Source organism: Alexandromys fortis, unplaced genomic scaffold (genome assembly GCF_014885135.2).
Source record: "Alexandromys fortis isolate MF-2015 unplaced genomic scaffold, M_Fortis_MF-2015_v1.1 scaffold_91, whole genome shotgun sequence".
NCBI classification, from domain to species: Eukaryota; Metazoa; Chordata; class Mammalia; order Rodentia; family Cricetidae; genus Alexandromys; species Alexandromys fortis.
In genome coordinates this window covers 5,573,749-5,591,354 of record NW_026067968.1, presented here as the reverse complement: position 1 = coordinate 5,591,354, position 17,606 = coordinate 5,573,749, and the positions used below count along the sequence as shown (strand labels likewise).

At 46.3% G+C, this 17,606-nt stretch overlaps 1 protein-coding gene across 1 annotated transcript in view; it reads right to left on the bottom strand.

Annotated features, from left to right (window-relative positions):
* Dync1h1 (dynein cytoplasmic 1 heavy chain 1) overlaps positions 1 to 17,606 on the bottom strand; it is a 67,324-nt gene that overhangs the window by 33,494 nt on the left and 16,224 nt on the right. Inside the window, exons 6-28 of the mRNA XM_050154630.1 lie at positions 17,209 to 17,480; positions 16,897 to 17,124; positions 15,209 to 16,285; positions 14,583 to 14,762; positions 13,197 to 13,346; positions 11,549 to 11,695; positions 8,837 to 8,977; positions 7,799 to 7,975; positions 7,559 to 7,669; positions 7,354 to 7,473; positions 6,142 to 6,381; positions 5,172 to 5,327; positions 4,909 to 5,022; positions 4,446 to 4,556; positions 4,159 to 4,368; positions 3,858 to 4,004; positions 3,356 to 3,522; positions 3,099 to 3,272; positions 2,458 to 2,623; positions 2,189 to 2,377; positions 1,849 to 2,043; positions 615 to 897; positions 276 to 376 (exon numbers count right to left, since the gene is read on the bottom strand). Coding sequence (XP_050010587.1) covers positions 276 to 376; positions 615 to 897; positions 1,849 to 2,043; positions 2,189 to 2,377; positions 2,458 to 2,623; positions 3,099 to 3,272; positions 3,356 to 3,522; positions 3,858 to 4,004; positions 4,159 to 4,368; positions 4,446 to 4,556; positions 4,909 to 5,022; positions 5,172 to 5,327; positions 6,142 to 6,381; positions 7,354 to 7,473; positions 7,559 to 7,669; positions 7,799 to 7,975; positions 8,837 to 8,977; positions 11,549 to 11,695; positions 13,197 to 13,346; positions 14,583 to 14,762; positions 15,209 to 16,285; positions 16,897 to 17,124; positions 17,209 to 17,480 — 4,856 coding nt within the window. The remainder of the gene's footprint in view (positions 1 to 275; positions 377 to 614; positions 898 to 1,848; positions 2,044 to 2,188; positions 2,378 to 2,457; positions 2,624 to 3,098; positions 3,273 to 3,355; positions 3,523 to 3,857; positions 4,005 to 4,158; positions 4,369 to 4,445; positions 4,557 to 4,908; positions 5,023 to 5,171; positions 5,328 to 6,141; positions 6,382 to 7,353; positions 7,474 to 7,558; positions 7,670 to 7,798; positions 7,976 to 8,836; positions 8,978 to 11,548; positions 11,696 to 13,196; positions 13,347 to 14,582; positions 14,763 to 15,208; positions 16,286 to 16,896; positions 17,125 to 17,208; positions 17,481 to 17,606) is intronic.

Below are 17,606 nucleotides of genomic sequence, written 5' to 3'. Positions count from 1 at the left end.
AGCCCAGCTGAGATAGGATTATGAGTGCCAGGTCAGCCTGGACTACATGAGGAAACCCAGTCTCAGATACATAATTACACAGACAGACAGGCAATGACCATTTTCAACAAACAATAACAGTCAACTTTGAGACTATGAAAGTCAAGTTGACTTCAGTGTGTGTGCTGGGCTCTGTCACAGCTCAGAACGGCACCAGGTAAGTAAGGCCTGCAGTACTGAGTCTTTTCAGAGGGGAAGCTTAATGGTTTTAGATATTGTGAGGAAAAAAGTCTTACCTGGAAATCGAAGGTCTCATCACAGTTGAAGACCAGGACAAAGCGCCCCAGCTGATGGCCGAGGGCTTTGACTGACTCTGTCTTCCCGGTTCCAGCAGGTCCTGTTATTTGAAAGAAAAGCAATCTAGTACTCAAATTCATTACCTAATTGGTAGTAAATTCTTAGCTTGAAGAGAGCCATAAATATATTTTAAAATCCAGATGTAATAAATACAAGGAAATTAAAGATTTTAGAATGTAGAAACCATGGGATAAAGAAACGCATCCAAACATTCAGCGTGATATGTAAAAATTACAGGTGACATGCCGCCATCTGTGCAGATTTGAGAAATAACTCACCAAATGGAGAGCCTCCAAGCCGGGCCTCCAGAGCTTGTGTCATTGTCAAATAGCAACGGTCAGTGAGGGGTGTCTGCACCAGCTTGTCTTGAACACCCAGGTACTCAAAGCCATAGTTAAACTTGGCATTTGCCATCTGAATGGACAGCTGCTGCAGCACGTCAGTTTGCTTAGGGTCGAAATAAAATCTCATCTGGCTGAGCCATTCAAAAGATTTGGCGTTGTCAATTTTGCTTTTGATCAAGGACCTGGTCACATCCCTTTGGTGAACCAACTCTGTGATCTGAGGAAGCAAAAATTTGCCATAAGCTAAAGTAAGATGTGTTCGTTGTGCCTGCAGCCTATCTGCTTATATTAGGATTCGGGCCCAGTTATAGTGACTAGCAGCAAATATTCCAAACCCCAAACAGAACTTCATCCACAGGGACAGTGGAATACCCACACAACAGTATCACAGACTCAGAGCTATAGAAAACACAAAAGCCAAAAACCTACTATAAGCAACAGCCCTGTGCAGCTGAACAAGAAAGAGAACAGTTTTCTCTTTCTTGTGTCTACTCCAGGGGTGCCCTCTTTGTACCACCATGCTGCTGTGGGTGTACGTACACAGGCACGCAAGTGTGTGCAGAGGCCTTGGTCAACTCTGGATGTAACTTTTTAGCAGACTCCACCTTTGTTCTTCGAGCAGTTTTTCCAGGATCTGGGACACTGGAATGCAGGCCCTCACGCTATTGCAGCAAGCATTTTATCAACCTAGGTATCACCAAGACTACTTTTACAGAGGACTGGAGACCCAAGACTACCCTAGTCTACACTGATGTATACTCACTAGAACACGGGCAAAAGTCTCATGTAAACCAGGCTGGCCTAGATTTCCCCATCTTCCTGCTTCTACCTCTCCAAAGCTAACATTACAGGCGTAGATCACAACTCCCAGTTTACTTTTAATATTAAAGGCCCATTAAAAATTCATTTTATTATTTTAATTATGTGCTTGTGTGTGTGTGTGTGTGATAGGCACATAAATGCAAATGCCCACAGAGGTCAGAGATCCTCCTGGAGCTGGGGTTACTGCACCTGATGTAGGTGCTGGGAACTGAACTCTGGTCCTCAGGAAGAGCAGTACGTGCTCCTAATCATGGAATCATCTCTCTAGCCCACCCAAAAGATCCACTTTTAAGCCTCTTTTCCTTTTGCCACTTGAGCTGCGAGGGAAGACAGGCATGAGGCTCACCAAGTGCTCCAGCTTCCGTCTTCGGAGAGGGGGCTGCTCCATGAGGACAGAGTCCGCTAACACGTTGAGAGTGACCTCCACATTGCTCAGCACGGACTGTAAGGGGGCCACATCACCACCTCCCCCAACGCTGCTTAGTGCATTTTCCACGTTTTCAGACCAGGCTATTTGGGCTGACAACACCACTAATTGGGCCTGAAAGAAACAAGACAGGAGATCAGAGAGTCACTGTTTTTGAGATGGGGTGACACTCTTGGGGTAGCCTTTCTGTCTCACCTCCCCAAGAGCTAGACTACAAGTCAGTCAGAGCTTCAAACTGCCCACTTCTACTAAAGATTACCTGATATTTATCAATCCAAGTAATGTAGGTATTTGGGTCAATTGAAGTTGCTTTTCCAAAAATCTCCACTTCTGTAACAGACTCTGCCAGAAGCTTAGCCAGGGTGACTCTCATCTCCTTTTCCACCAGAGTGAGCCATTCATTGATTTTGGGGTGTTCAGTGATAGACACTGGAGTTTTAAACATAACCTGAAGATAAAACCATTTCAAGAGTTAAGAAGTACAAGTGTGTGAGAGAAGTCCCTAAGCCACAGATGTACTGCGCCTACCTCCTCTCCTTCTCGAGACGAAATGCCAAGGACCACAGAGTTGTCCTCATTTAAGATGATGCTGGAAACGCCAGCGAACATTTTCTTGAAGTGCTTCTGTAACTTAGCTACATTCTTGCTATTTCCAATGATTTCAAGCAGATCCTCATCACCCACAAAGTAGAACCTGAAATCAAAACAACCCAGTGGCTACTACCTGGTGTACAGAGTGTGACTGAGCAAATATCTAAGTACAGGAGGAGGTGGCTAGAAAGGAAAACCTCCAGCCTAACTTAAATTTCATGCAAATACCTGCCAGGGCTTGGTGAGAGACAAGTTTACAATAAGATTTGGAAGAATTCAGTGTCAATCACTAAAGTCATTTTGACAACATCTGCTCCACTCGCCATAGCAAACTCCTTGGAAAGGAGGAGAGGCCACACAGGAAGTAGCAGAGCTAGACCCTGGAGTGAGCAAGTGGCTTGCCAGGAAAATGAGTTTAGTAAACTGAGGTGGAAAACTGGGAGTTCAGAGGGCATTAGAAACCAGTGCCGCAAGGCAGATGACTCAGTGACTTGGCCATGGATACCCCTGACATCAAAACTGAGCGACACCAGGAAGGGAGAGCAAAGCACAGCTGAACTTGGCTCCCTCAGACTCACCTGGGGAAAGATGATCTCTCTCGCTCTAGGTATTCCCCCAATGCTTTCTGGATCTTTCCGAGCAGGTCTGCCAACCGTTCCAGAGACCTCTGTACTCCCTGTATGTTCAGAACATCCATCACAAGTGGAGACTTGGATACTTTTTTCATCAGAGCCAAAAACTCTGTGCTGATACTAGAGAACAAAGGAGAGCTGGTCAGCCTTTGCAGAGGCTCCTTGGCCCTGCCTGCGCTTGAGCCTGCTGGAACCAGCCATACCTCTGGAAGCGCTGGGTTTCCACGGGCAGCAGATGTTTGATGTCCGCGCTGCCTGTGAAGATGCCCTCCAAATAGACCCAGCGCCTCTGCACATCAATCCACACGTCAAAGAGAGCCATGATCCGGTTCAGCTTGTCTTCCCAGCTCAGGGCATCTTCTTCAAAAACCTGGTGGGTACACAGGAGGGCAGAGCTCAACCATGAACCTTCTCCCTCAGGGATATGCCAAAGCTCATAGAAAACTGCAAATTAGGGCCGGGCAGCGGTGCTGCACAATTTTAATCCCAGCACTCGGGAGGTGGAGGCAGGCAAATTTCTGTGAATTTGAGCCCAGCCTGGTCTACTGAGCGAGTTCCAGGACAGGCTCCAAGGCTACAGAGAAACCTTGTCCCAGGAAAAAACATTGCACACTAGGGTCCTACCAAGTTGTCTGATCCACATTTTACATAAACAGACACCTGAGGTGTAATCCCTGAGTGCAGGAAAGTGTCCTGGCAGCGCACCTTATAGTATGGAGAGAGCTTCATGGCAGACACACTGTTGATATGCTCCTTGACCTTGTTGAAGAGGTCATCCCAGCCTCGGATCAGGCGGCATTTGTTCTGATAGTTGACCAAGTCGAGTTCATATGTATTCCACACTTCCCGTATCTGAGGGGTGCCAGAAAGAGGCCATTACCAGCACAAAGCAGCACTCAGCATTTGCAGGGTACCAAACATTGGGGACAGAGATATGTAGATGACAATGCTTCATTTTACACAGTCAAATCCATACAACAGCCTGATACCCACTCCCATCACTTGCCTGTTTCAAAAATTCTTCCAAAGCCATTTCCCCTTGTGCCACTAGCAGTACATCCTTAACAACAGCTTCATTCTTCTGGAGGTCAACATCCCAGATCTGGCCCAGGGTCAGCTCAGAAACCACCCAATTAACATGAAGCCTCTTCATCAGCTGCTTCCAGTGACGGTCTTTAAGCGCTTCAGATTTCAGTTCAATTACCAACATATTTATCTGTGCAGCGGACAAACAGGACGTGAGCAGGTGTCTTCTGAAGAGACATCCAGCACCCACATGTGACAGTCACCTACCTTCATGTAGCCTTTCAGCAACCTCTGAACAAACTCATAGGAGGCATACTGCCGAAGCCGTGCAGGGAAGTTCTTCAGCTGGTTCAAGAGCCCATCTAAGTTTTGTCGAAGCTGTAAGGAGACACAGAATGGAGTCTCTCAAACACAGATATACACAGACACACATTCCACTACTGAATGTTTTTTTTTTTTAATTTCCTTCTGATACATGATCTTATGTATCCAAGGCTAGCCTAGAAGTTATAAAGGCCCACCTGTGCCCACCAGCCAGAGTTCTGGGGACTGAGCCTAAGGTTCTGTGCATGCTCAGTGAGCGTTCTACCTACTGAGCTATAATCTTGTGAATGGCTCCAGAACAAGGTTCAGTCTGGATGAAGCACATGAATTAACACTTAAGGACATAAGTGACAGCTTGTGAACTTGCTAATAAACAGACCCACAGACATCTACTTCAACAAGTTACCTTACGAGGCTGAACTGAGACCCATGGTTGCTCCTTCATTTGATCAATTTGTTCCCAGACCTTAGAAAGTTCTGACCAAACACCTTTGAGGTCCTGTAATTCCTCCAAGGCCACCTGTGATTGAAAACAGCAAGGCAGTTGAACTAGGGACATTAAAGCAGTTCACAAATTAGCAACAAAAAGGAAAACCACCTTGGCATGTGACAGGCAGGGCCCTTGGGATCATCAGGACAGTGGAAGAGTCTGGTAGAGCAGTTCCTTACTTGTACGCGCTCTTCACTGCCACTGAGGAGTCCCGTGTCTGTCAGTTCCAGTGCTTCCTTGGCCTTCGCACATTTCTCTCTGTCATCCTTCAGCCGGCCAAACTTCCCTTCATATATGGTCAGGGCCTGAAGAGCCTCCTCAGGGCGCAGATTGCCCTGAAACAGCCAGAGCACAAAGAGTGGCAGTACTGTTCCAGGAGAGGGGAGTCCTGGGGCTTAAAGACACTGGAGGGCCAATAGTGACAAGACGAAAATCACATCTCTCCATGATGTACACAGCTTGCACCCGCCTTGTGAAGCTTCAGTTGTTTTGAAAAATTAAATTCTAAAATTTAAGCATACCCAAGGACAGTTTAAAACAGCAAAACTAGTTTAATGATTTAAGAACACCTTCTGGGGGGCTGGAGGACTAGCTCAGGCGTTCAGAGCACTGGTCACTCTTTTCCAAAGGACCTTTGAGTCCTAGCACCCAAATGGTGGCTATCAACTGTCTCTGACTCCAAGGGATCTGGCACCCTCTTCTGGCCTCTAGAGACACTGTATACACATGGTGCACAGAGACAGGCATGAAAGAACAACACCCACAGACATTAAATAAACAAATATAAGTAAAACCACCTCATGACTTAAATGACTATCACTCTGAGTAAATAAATGACTACACTGGCTTTCACATTTACTATCTACAAATACTCAGGGCATCCACGCACTAGGTAAGATCTCTACCAGTTACATTTCCAGTGCCTCACTTTCTTATTCCTATTGCTTTTATCTTGCTAAGCTGTCCTAAACTCACACACTCAAGTGATCCTTCTGCCTCAGCCTACATGATTAGTTGCCAGTCCAGCCTTTTAATTAGAGAAGGGCAATCTTGTCTTTAGTATTGGAAAGCTAAACCCAGCACAGCTTCCTACGTCTGACAGAAACAACCCACACTGTGCCGCAGGTTGGCAGGCTTAGTGAAGCTCACCGTGACAGGTTTGGTCTTTTCCCAGTCTGTCAACAGATCGGTGGTGCGACTTTCCACAGCTCGGTCCTCCTGCACGATCTTCATTTGCAGGTTTGCCACCTGTTGCTGAATGGCAGAGTCCTTCCGGCGCATGATGTCGTTGAAGGCCCCCCACTCACCCTCAATGTTGTCAATGTAAAGCCAAGAAGGCGGGAACTGGAACCTTTGTTTTTCCAGCAGACGCTGACCATTGCGGTAGAGCTGTGAGAGTTAAAAGATAATTTGCTTTTTCCCTCTATAACAATAGGAGAAACTACCTCCAAAGTTCCAACAAGAAGGCCCCCCCATGACTAGAGAACACACAGACCAAGGTTTCTGCTCTCCTACAATTGTCCACCTCCAGATTACTGTGGTCACAGAGGCTGCAGTGGCCTGTAGTTACTGTACCTAACAACACCCAGTGGGGACAGAGTACACTGTGCTGCGCTTCATTCCTTTATCCTAGATTGTAACTCAGCTCCTAAGCACTTGAAAACAGTAACAGACTTAAGCAGACAGTGGCTCTCAAACCTAACTGTGCATGATAATCACCCAGAGCTGTTAAAACATAGAGCACAGACACCCATGGTGTTAGTGTCTACCCTGCTTTTTTCTTCACATGTATTTACTGTTGTGTGTGTGTGTTTGTGCGCGCGCACACGCGTGCATGTGCACAGGAGGTAGAAAACAACTTGTAGAAGTCGGTTCTCTTTTTTACCATGTGGTTCTAGGGAAAACTGAAGTCATCAGGCTTGGCAGCAGGTGCCTTTAACCACTCAGTCACGTCTCTGCTCCCACCAGTCTCTGAGATAAGACCTTGTTAAGAAGACTAATCTGGACTGCAGGTGTGTGCTGTTACCAGGCTTTCCATTCTAACAAGCACACCGGTGGTTATGTGGCTTATGGCCACACTGTAAGACATGCTCCTTCAGGTGCTGAGTCCCTCAGTGTTCCTCCACTTTTTTTTTTTTTTTTTTTTTTTTGGTTTTTCGAGACAGGGTTTCTCTGTGGCTTTGGAGCCTGTCCTGGAACTAGCTCTTGTAGACCAGGCTGGTCTCGAACTCACAGAGATCCGCCTGCCTCTGCCTCCCAAGTGCTGGGATTAAAGGTGTGCGCCACCACCGCCCGGCTCCTCAGTGTTCCTCCAGAACACAGACATTAACAGGTAATCAAGGGCCAGACGTGAGAACTCACTTCTACTTGCTTCTCAAACTGCTTGATCTTCCGTTTTAGAGACTGAACATAGGTGATGAAGGTCACTGCATCAGAGGTGCTCGCTGTGTCCACAGAGTGCTGCTCCAGCTCTTGGCGAGACTATTGGAGAGAAGGCTGTATTTTACCACAGAGCCAGGCTTAACCTGCAGCAGCCAGTCCCCTGGGCAACATCCCCGCTCCTCACCTTTGAGATCTGGGAATGGAACTCTGTCATGTTGGTCCCCAGCATCTGCCCAAACTTGCTGAGAACCTCCTTATGCCAGGAGTCATACTTCAGGTTGACCTTGGATTGGACCTGCAGGTGAAGAGACACGTAACAGTGCTCTGTAAGTCCTTTCCTGGAGTGTTTCTAAGTCCAACACAGAGCCAAACACCAACACAGCTTTCGGTCTCCAGATACTTTGCAAGAACAAGCTGAGCTCACCTTGCCGTAATCTATTACCACCGGTCCAAACTCTTTCTTGGTTTCTGCGTTGTCAAAGGTTCCTCTGGCTTTCCTTATCTGGACCAGGAGAGCTTGCCACTTGTTGAGATCTTCCCCAAGCCTGTTGTAGATGTTTTCTGCTTGCATATCCCATAAACATTGGTACTGAAGCCAAACCTGCAAATAAGGAACACAGCTCAAGTTTAGCCTGCTGTTCTGTAGAACATACTAGTAATCACTATGTCCATGGTCCAAGTTCTTGTCTTTATACTAATAAAGAACATTACTTCGGAGTCTCAGAATTTATATAGCAAAAGGAGAAAATTTACTTTTCTTGAAAACCATTGTTAAAACTCCATAATATGCCAGGCAGTGGTGGCACACGCCTTTAATCCCAGCACTTAGAACAGGTAGAGGCAGGTGGATCTCTACGAGTTTGAGGCCAGTCTGGTCTACAAAGTGAGTTCTAGGACACCCAGGGTTGTTACTCAGAGAAACTCCGTCTCGAAATAAAAAAGACCCGACAATATTTATCCTACTATCTACTCACTCTTGGCTTTAAATAAGGACATATCACTGAGCGGTGGTGCTGCGCACCTTTAATCCTAGTGCTGTGAGGCAGACAGGTGGACCTCTGTGAGTTCAAGGCATTACTGGTCTACCGAGCTACTTCCAGACCAGCCCAAGCTACATAGCAGGACTCAGCCAGGTGAAGGGACACACATGTGTACTCCAAACTCTCAGGAGTTTAGGGTTTAGGTTGGCCTGGTCTACAAAGCAAGTAATAGCCAGGGCTAGAATAAAGACTCTGTCTCAAAATAAATAAATATGTAGAAGATAGATAATAAGTAAATAAAGCACATATTGCCCATTGGGCCATATTACCTTCCCAGTACTTTTTTCTTTCTTTCGTCCTTTTTTGGTGGTGCTGGGGATTGAACCCAGGCCCTCTGAGCTACAACCCAGCCCTTTTCTCATACTCTTGCAAGTCCAGAATAGAGTAGCCATTGCATTTGGGTGGGATTAAGAGTATTTTACCTTCACATACTGCTCGACTTCAGTCACAATGCCCATGACTGCAGAGTATGACTCTTCCAGGGCGACGGGGCCATCGGGCATGCGTGTCAATGCATTCCGATAGAACTTCTCCTCCTCGGTCAATTCATAATGCACTCCCACCTGAACAACAAGCGTCAGACGTGAATGTTAAACAGTACACAAAGCCAGTCTCAGTCACTTTTTATTTACTAAAAATGATTCAAAAAAAAGTCACCATCAAAAGACATTAGAGACAATATTCACTTTCTCCAGCCACAGGTAACATGAAGCCTTGTTAAATATTTAACTCATTAAACCAATAAAGGGAACATAAAAATAACCACAAACTGGAAAACGTGGAGTCACTAATGGCACAAGATTAAAGAATGCAAGGAGTCCTTGGTTCACCTGAACTGCCTAAGCATCTCCTACATCTAAGTACAATAAACAGAAACTCCCATTCACATGAAGTCACATTCTACAGGAGGAGAGACAAAGAACACACACGTACAGATTGTCATATGGGAAGCAAGTCCGTGCAGAACGAGTAGAGAAGAGGTAGGGAATACAGGGCTGGGACAGGGAATGGTCATATTTTATTTTTTTATAGTAACTGAGGGGTCTTGAGCATGCTAGGCAAGCATTCTACCACTGAGCTTCATGCGTGTGGCTTCTGGTTGTGCCTTCAATAGAGAACCAGGGAAGGCTTTAGCAGAAGGTGATATGTGAACAGAGATTAGAAAGAGGGGAAGGGATATTTGCTATCAGGGACTGTGAGCAGAGTGACCAGTGCCAGAGTCAGTCTGTACAGCTGAGGGCCTGCAAGAGTGCAGTGAGGCCTGAGCAGAGCCAGGAGGGGAAGCAGAAATTAAGGTCAGAAAGGCAAAAAGGTACTATGGGCCCAACAAACAGCAGAACTGCAGCTTTCCTGCCAGAGAGAGGTCACAGAGGAACACAGGTAGGGTTTCTCCATCAATGGGGACTGATTTTAGGTGACAGAGGCAGACAGAAAGGCAGGAGGAACATGAGCAACCACAGACAGCGACACCATGGGCTGTGTGGGAACAGTGACTGTGGTGAAACAGACCAGGATCAACTTTACAGAGAGTAATGACAGATGTCATGGCTGACACGTTTGCTGGACTTCGTGGAAAGAAGGATGAGAGAGGAAGAAGTACAGCAAGAAGAGCACTAAGTCTGACCACAGGACAGAACAGAGATGGAGAGCAGCAACTGGAGATGGTCTGGGTTCCCAGCAAGGATCGGGTCGCATGCACAAACATGACTGTGTCACAGCAGAGCTGGTTGAAGGTGCACAAGTATCTGAGTAGTAATGTCCAGGAATAGGCTAGCTTTCATTTGCTCAGTGTGGAAAGAGCAAGACAATGCAAAGCCTTAAACACAGAACAGGACAAGGAAGATCCAAAACAATAAGTAGATGCCGGGGACAGAAAACAAAATTCACATCATTGCGTGGTTTTGATTAGCTGGGCAAAACATACTACAAGGACGGGGAGGATGGATCACAAGACACTTGCCACCAAGTCTGATATCTTGAGCCCAATTCCCAGAATGAACCTACAAGGTGAAAACAGATACCTGCCCTGCACGTTGTTCGCTGACCTCCACCTTCTCACTGAGACATGTGAAAAAGAGTGTGTGTATGCACAAACATAGCCAAAATAGATAAATGTAATTCACACCCTAGAGGAGTATCATTTATGCTCAAAGTTATGGGGGGAAAAGGTGCATTTTGGGCTGGGGAGATGGCCCAGTGGTTCTGAACACTGGCTATTCTTCCAGAGGACCCAGGTTCAATTCCTAACACCCACATGCAGTTCACAACTGTCTGTAACTCCAGTTCCAGGGATTCTGGACGCCCTCACACAGACATACAGGCAGACAAAAAAACAAAAACAAATAAAAAACCCAGAGGGAAAAAACAATGCAGATAAAAATAATAAATAAATGTATTTATTTAACTTTAAAGGGTGTGTTTCTAGTATAATTACTAAGTTTTAGAACAGTCTGCATGGCAGAGCTGTGGAATCTTTTCACTTGAAAACCACTGGTCCTACTTAGAAGTAACATTGGCTAGAATTTGGACTAACTGGTCTTTTGGGTTTTTCTTTGGCCCTGGAAGTATACCAGGAAGATTGTAATCTAGGATTTGCTTTAGCTTGTTAGTGGAGATCCACCACTGAACTGAGAACAGCTACATGCTGACAAACAAGGCTTCCGTCAGGAGCTCATGGCTCCTACTTCATATACTTGAAAATCTCTCTAAGAGTAGGAGCTGGGTGTGGCCATCCCCGTATCCAGGAGGCTGAGGGTGGCGGTCAGCTGGGACTATACAGTGAGACCCTATATCCAAAACCAAACCAAACAACAGTGGAGTAGGGAGGGAACAACAGTAGGACTGGGATTACAAAAGAAGTTCATGGACCAGGCTCAGTGACAGGTGCCTTTAACACCAGCGCTCAGAAGGCAGAGGCTGAAGAATCTCTGAGCTTAAGGCCAGCATGGTCTACATACTGAGTTCCCAAAGAGCCAGGGCTACATAGAGATGCTGTTTGAAAAAACCAAAGGTGCTCACGGAGGAGACTTTGAGGAGATGAGGAAGGAGGCTGCAAACACCAAGCTTTCCCTTAGGACATGGAACCAGCTGAGACCTAGTCAGAGGGCATGTGCTTCGAGCCCCTGGATGTTTACCTGGTACCTCTGACTCTGGATCCTGGGCAGGGACAGCACAACCATCTTCCAGGCGAACATCTCCTGGTATAGCTTGTACCTGCACTCTTCAATGGGTGGATTCAAATAGATTACCTGATTTGTTATTCTTAGCTCATGAACAATGTTCTGTTAAAAAAAAGAAAGTTTTGTTTTTACTCAGTAACATGTTTCAATAAAACTGTTTTGATTCTTAACGACCTTTTTCTAAATCATGACATTTTCAGTTAGAACCACAAAGTCTGTCACTTCTTTTTTCAGTCGCACTCCTGGGCTAGTTCATATCTGTCCCCCTAAGATCACACGAGGCTGGGGGCAGGTACTGTCTCATCTGCTCCAGGTGCCCTGTTACCTGGGCTGGAAAACACAACAGGTACTCATGGAAACCCACATGCTCAATAAAATGACCTTGTGGCCTGAAAACCAAGTATTACTGAAGCAAGGGGAATGCAGGCCCTGTTGCCAGCCATATGGGGACTCATCTGATCTCCCCTGTCTATGCTACTGGTAGCAAGTCAGTGCTTCAGGCTAATGCAGAATTCCAACTTTATCTCCACTGGGTAATGAATTTATTACCTAAGACACCCTTAATGTTTCACTGGGATACAATATTTTAAAAAGCAGGCTTATGGGCTGATGACACAGCTCAGCTGAGAAAGGTGACTGCTGCTAAGCCCTGACAGCTGAGTTTGACCCCTAGGACCCACATGGAAGGAGAGAACTGACTCCCACGAGGCGTCCTCTGACTTCCACAAGCATGTCATGGTACCATGCTCCTCCACCCAGTAAATAAATGTAATCTAAAAAATTTACCCATAATATGCTTTAGGAACAAATAAATACAATACTAAAAAAAGTTTTAAAAAATTAAGAGTTAAAGAAGAAAGAGGGGATATAGTGGTGCACCCCTTTAATTCCAGCACTCAGGAGGCAGAGGCAGGCAGATCTCTGAGTTCAGACTACCCATAGTCTACAGAATGAGTTTCAAGGATAAGGTCCAGAGAGACCCTGTCTCAAGGGAAAAAAAAAGGCCAGGAGATGGCACAAGCAGTTAAGCCCACACACTGTCTATTAGAGGACCTGAGTTCAGTCTCAGCACCCACATCAGGCAGCTATGAGCCGCCTGTAATTCCAGCTCCAAGCGATCTGACTGCCTCTTCTGACCTCTGCAAGCACATGGCAAGCATGCGCGTGCATGTGCGCACGCACACACACACATAAACATTTAATAAAATGTTTTAAAAAATAAGAAAAAAGAAAAAAAGATAAAGCTTGTAATTTAAGAAAGTACCCATGGCTTCTCTCAGATCAAGCACCACATCGCCGGTGATGCTAACGTTCATCAACTGGCTAAATGGTGTCTGTCCGGCCTTTCCACCATAAGGAGACTTCTTCATAGTCCTGGTGCCAGGGATTCAATCTAGGCCTCCCACATTCTAAGCAAGTGCCTTAACACTGAGCTACATCCCCCGACCTTGCTCTCACAGGTACTTTTTTTTGAGACTTGGTCTCACTATAGCCCAGGCCGACCTCAAACTTATGATCCTCGTGTCTCAGCTTCTAGAGGTACTTCCCAAGAGGGGAGGAACTGTTTTGCTGACACCCAGCTGAGTGCTCAGGAGATACTCACTTTGATCTTTGGCTCTCCACCAGGCTTGTGACTAACTTGTGGAGCATCTGTGTCCATGTCAACTTCTGCTTTATCTTCAGCTTGTCCAAGAAGAACCTGGGTCCAAGCTCTGAGCCCAGCTTGCAGACGAACACCCAGGATCCTCTCAATCTACAGAGAAAGCAGGGTCACTGAGTGCTTGCTTTTGCAGGTTGGCTCACACAGAATGAGAATAAGAAAGTGGCAGGTGTTCCACTTCCGTCATACCTGCAGCCTAATCTCGGCTACCTTCTCCACCTTTGGGACTTGTGGACACCAGTCTCCCCAGCTCCTAAGTGACAAGGAGACTTAATGCCATGCTGCAGATGGCTGTTACTTATGATGGAAAACTCAGTTTAAGGGCTGTTTTGTGGGGCTTGGAGGTAGTTAGCGTTAAAGGTGAAACTATAAACACTGTGGTTTGGAGATCAACAAGTAGAAGAATGCCTTCTCTCTGTCCAGAATGAGCAAATTCCCGTATGACTGACAGGACCTCTGAACGACTTTGCCACCAGCATGCCCTAGGCCATATAACACTGCAGGAATGTAAGGGCCGAGGGCTATCCACAGTATTTGTGGGCTTTTAACTTTCCTTCCTACTGTTATCCTCTATGTGGAAACCATTTTATTTTGCTTGTTTGTTTTTGTTTTTTTGAGACAGGGTTTCTCTGTGTATCTCTGGCTGTTCTGGAACTCACTCTGTAGACCAGACTGGTCTCGAACTCACAGAGATCTGCTTGCCTCTGCCAGAGTGCTGGGATTAAAGATGTGTGCCTGACTTGTGGAAACCATTTTAAATTTAAGGAGAGAACCAGCCATATTCAATCTATGACTTCTGCTATGGCCTCTCTAGCCACTTGTCCTCTCCAAATGCAGCAGTAAGAAAAGCCAGTCAGTCCTGGTCTCACGCTCCTACAGTTTTAGAATTTGGTGTAGAGAGGGCAGTCATCAGAGAAGGAAGTCTGGAGGGCTAGGGACTGTCGGATCAATGGTGAGCAAGGCACTGGAAACCCATCCCCAGCATCACCACCATTGCCACCAAAAAATGAAAAAGAAAAAAAAAAACATAAAACTAAACAACTAAATTATATGACCAGGAGGGAAAGGCCAACAGGAACCTGGCAAGTCTCCAGCAAAAAAGGAGGGACTCCCCTCTATGCCCCAACTCCCGGCTCCCAGCTGAGAATCACAGGGGACAGGGCCCGTAGCATTCTCCTGTGGCATTAGTTGAGGATTCTGAAGGAACAAGACCAGTTAAATAAATATCTAAGGAAAATGCTTTCCAGACAAACTAAAGGCCATACCTAACAGGGCCCACACCCGCAGGGACCACAGAGACGAGAAGTGCTCTGGCCAACCCAGCAGTACCTCCATGTCCAGCTTGTTGACCCAGATAGGCAGATTGGAGTAAGAGTGCAGGTTTAGGTCGTCTACTGCCTTCTGGACTCTGTTCAAGATTTCAGAGAATGTCTTGTGATCATACATGCAGGTTTCCAAGGAACGGACTTCCAGGTCAATTTTTTCCTCAATAATCAGTAAATCGTCCACCTGGGGAGATATATTTAGGGTTAACACATCCACTTGCTCTATCACTTGTACTCATGCTCCTCTCGTGAAGCACTCTGCTCACCGAGAGCAGACAAGTCTGTAAAGAGCTAGCCCTAGCTGCTGGAGTGAGGATGCTGCCTCCCCTGCACAGCCCAGAGAGGAAAGGATGGCCAGGAACACCATCAGCGTCTTTCCCTCTGCCCTGCTCAAGGAACAAGCACCCCAGCAGTTCTGGAGTCCTCTCCCTCTAGCTGTATTGGCACACACCTATCAACCCCAATGTCCTTCTCTATCTAGGTTTCTCAGTGTTACTCGCCGGTATTCCCAAAGCTCCAGGAAATCTCTCCTCCCTGGGCTCCAGTGGTCCTAGCTTCACTCTTAAAGACTGCTGGGTAGAATATTCCCTGACTTGGTGACTAGATTCACCATGAATGCTGAAGGGTTACCTTCTCCTGGAAGTTGAACACCGTCTCTGCCAGGCGCTGCACGTAAGGGTCGAGTTTGTAGGACTCCCACACCAAAGCGATGCCTTCTGCAATCAAGGCCTGCACCTCCTTCTTCAAGCCAGCTACCAAGAGCGAGATGGTGTTACGTTCCTCCACCTTCTCACAGGTACGTTCATAAGTGCGGACACTTTCAATCAGTGAGATGGCAAATGGGTAGAGTTGGTTAGCTTGGTGAGCCTTGTTCACAATTGCAAGTGGCACACGGAAGCCAAGCCACTTGAGGTTTCGGACTTCTTTGGACAGTGTTATGATCTCTGGAAGGAAGTTCACCTTTAGTTTGAGCACATTCCCAGTGCGACCCCGCACACGAGCACTCTCGATGGTGAAGATACGCCCTGAGACACCAAGGTTGCGCTGCTGAACCTTTCTTGCCCAGTCATCGAAGATTTCCTGGGTATTGAGCTTCATACGAAAGCTGTCTCCATCCTGCTTCAGCTTCTGCCCTTCCACGTGGTTCTCCCAACCTTTGCCCAGGACATCTTCTACGCGCTTCATGTAGGCAGTGAGTTGTCTGTCAATCTGTTTAGCCCAGATGATAGAGCCTGACACGGGGGGCAAGTCACGGACATGACTCATTTTACAAGCTTGGCTTTGTGGGTACTGGACCTTGAACTTGTCATGAAGAGATTCAATGTCATCTTTTACACGCTGGATTAGCTGGGTCTGGTATTCACGAATGGCCCCTCGGATGTGTGGGCGGACAAACAGTGCATTGAACCTGGAGAAAATCCTAAACATCTCATTGGCATTCTTGGCTGTGCCAAGTTGATCTCGAAGGCGGGCAGTGATGCGGGTCTCCACACGGTCAATCCTCTCATCATATCTCTTCATTGCAGCCTCCCAAGCCTCTGTACCTTCTTTGGAAACATCCAGCCCATCCACTTCCTTGACATTCTCATAGGCCAGGTTCACCTCCTCAATAGCGTTGGCATCTGCAGCATCAAAGAGGACCTCAGCCACTTTCATGTCTTGGGGTTCGGGGGCCTCTCCCTGGTTCTGTTGTGCAACTGCTGTGACCTAAAAGAAAGATTTGGAACAAAAAACACTTGCAAAAGCAGTTCACTCTGTCATATGCAGAGTCATGCAGCAATGCGGGGTTTTTAAACCTTCATTACTTTATTATCACAATTCAATCATGACCATACTATAAATCTCCTCACATGTTTTTGTCTTTACTATATCTTTTCAAAAAGGAAAGAATAGTTGGTAAGAAAGAAGTGGGAAAGCAAAGAGGAGAAAGAACATATACAGGACTAAGATGTACAAAGAAAAGAGACAAGGAACCACCGAATTATTTTAATAAAGCTCAGAGATAGTAATCATTTCCTGTAATTTATGGGCAAAGACTCTGTAGAAGTCACAAAGTACAATCTAAAGCCCAGGGTGTCTGTTCTAGGGCTCTCAGGGTGAAGGGCAGAAGGAATGGATTGAGCATGGTGGGGGACTCTGCCTCTGAGCAGGACGCCATGCTGAGCACACTATGTATTTGGAGACCTATTACAATATACTGCAGCATCAAGAGATCTCAAAAACGACAAGGGACAAGAGTAGAATTAAAGGAAAAACACTACATACAAAGCAGTTAATTCTTTTCAAGAATTAAAGAGGCATCAAAACAAGGAGCATACTTGAGGCCTCAGGACCCTGACGATGACAGCCCTCAGCTGCTCATGCTGTCGGCGGAACTTCCTCATCTGGTCAAGGCGCGCCTGGAGCTTCCTATGAGCAGGGTTGATGCGCCACACCATCTTCAGGTTCTCCTCCCGCTTCCTTTTGACAATGTCTCTCAACAGCACCTGGAGCTTCTCATACTCATCATCCCACGTCTGAAAGACTTCGAAGCAAGCCACCATGACCTATGTGAAACATGGGGGATGGGCTTGTCGTTACATCGCATTAGCTCACTGGTTCAAGGTGGTTCTTTAAGAACTAAGACTTACTTTTTCAAATTCCTCATAAGCTACATGCATCAGTTTCCTAGTGCCCAAGACTTTGAGCAGCTGAGAACTCAAGTCCCTGGAAATTGCCTCCACAAGGCGCAGAGCCCGCTGAATGGGGTATTTTGTGTTTCGGATCTTTCTCAGATGTGTGAAAATTGCAACAAGAGCCTGTCTTATTTTGTCCAGCTCAGTGGCAGACAGCAAGTCATTCAGAGGGAAGTCTTTCATCAGAGGATTGTAGTCATTCACTGTTTCCAATGCCTGCTTGAGACCTAGGTCAGATTGAAGGAAAGGGTTAATGACTTTCGTGGAAAGTAATAAAGTCAAATAAACTATGTCTTAACTATGGAATGCATTTTGATGTTACAAATGTTACGAAAAAAATCATTTATGAGAAG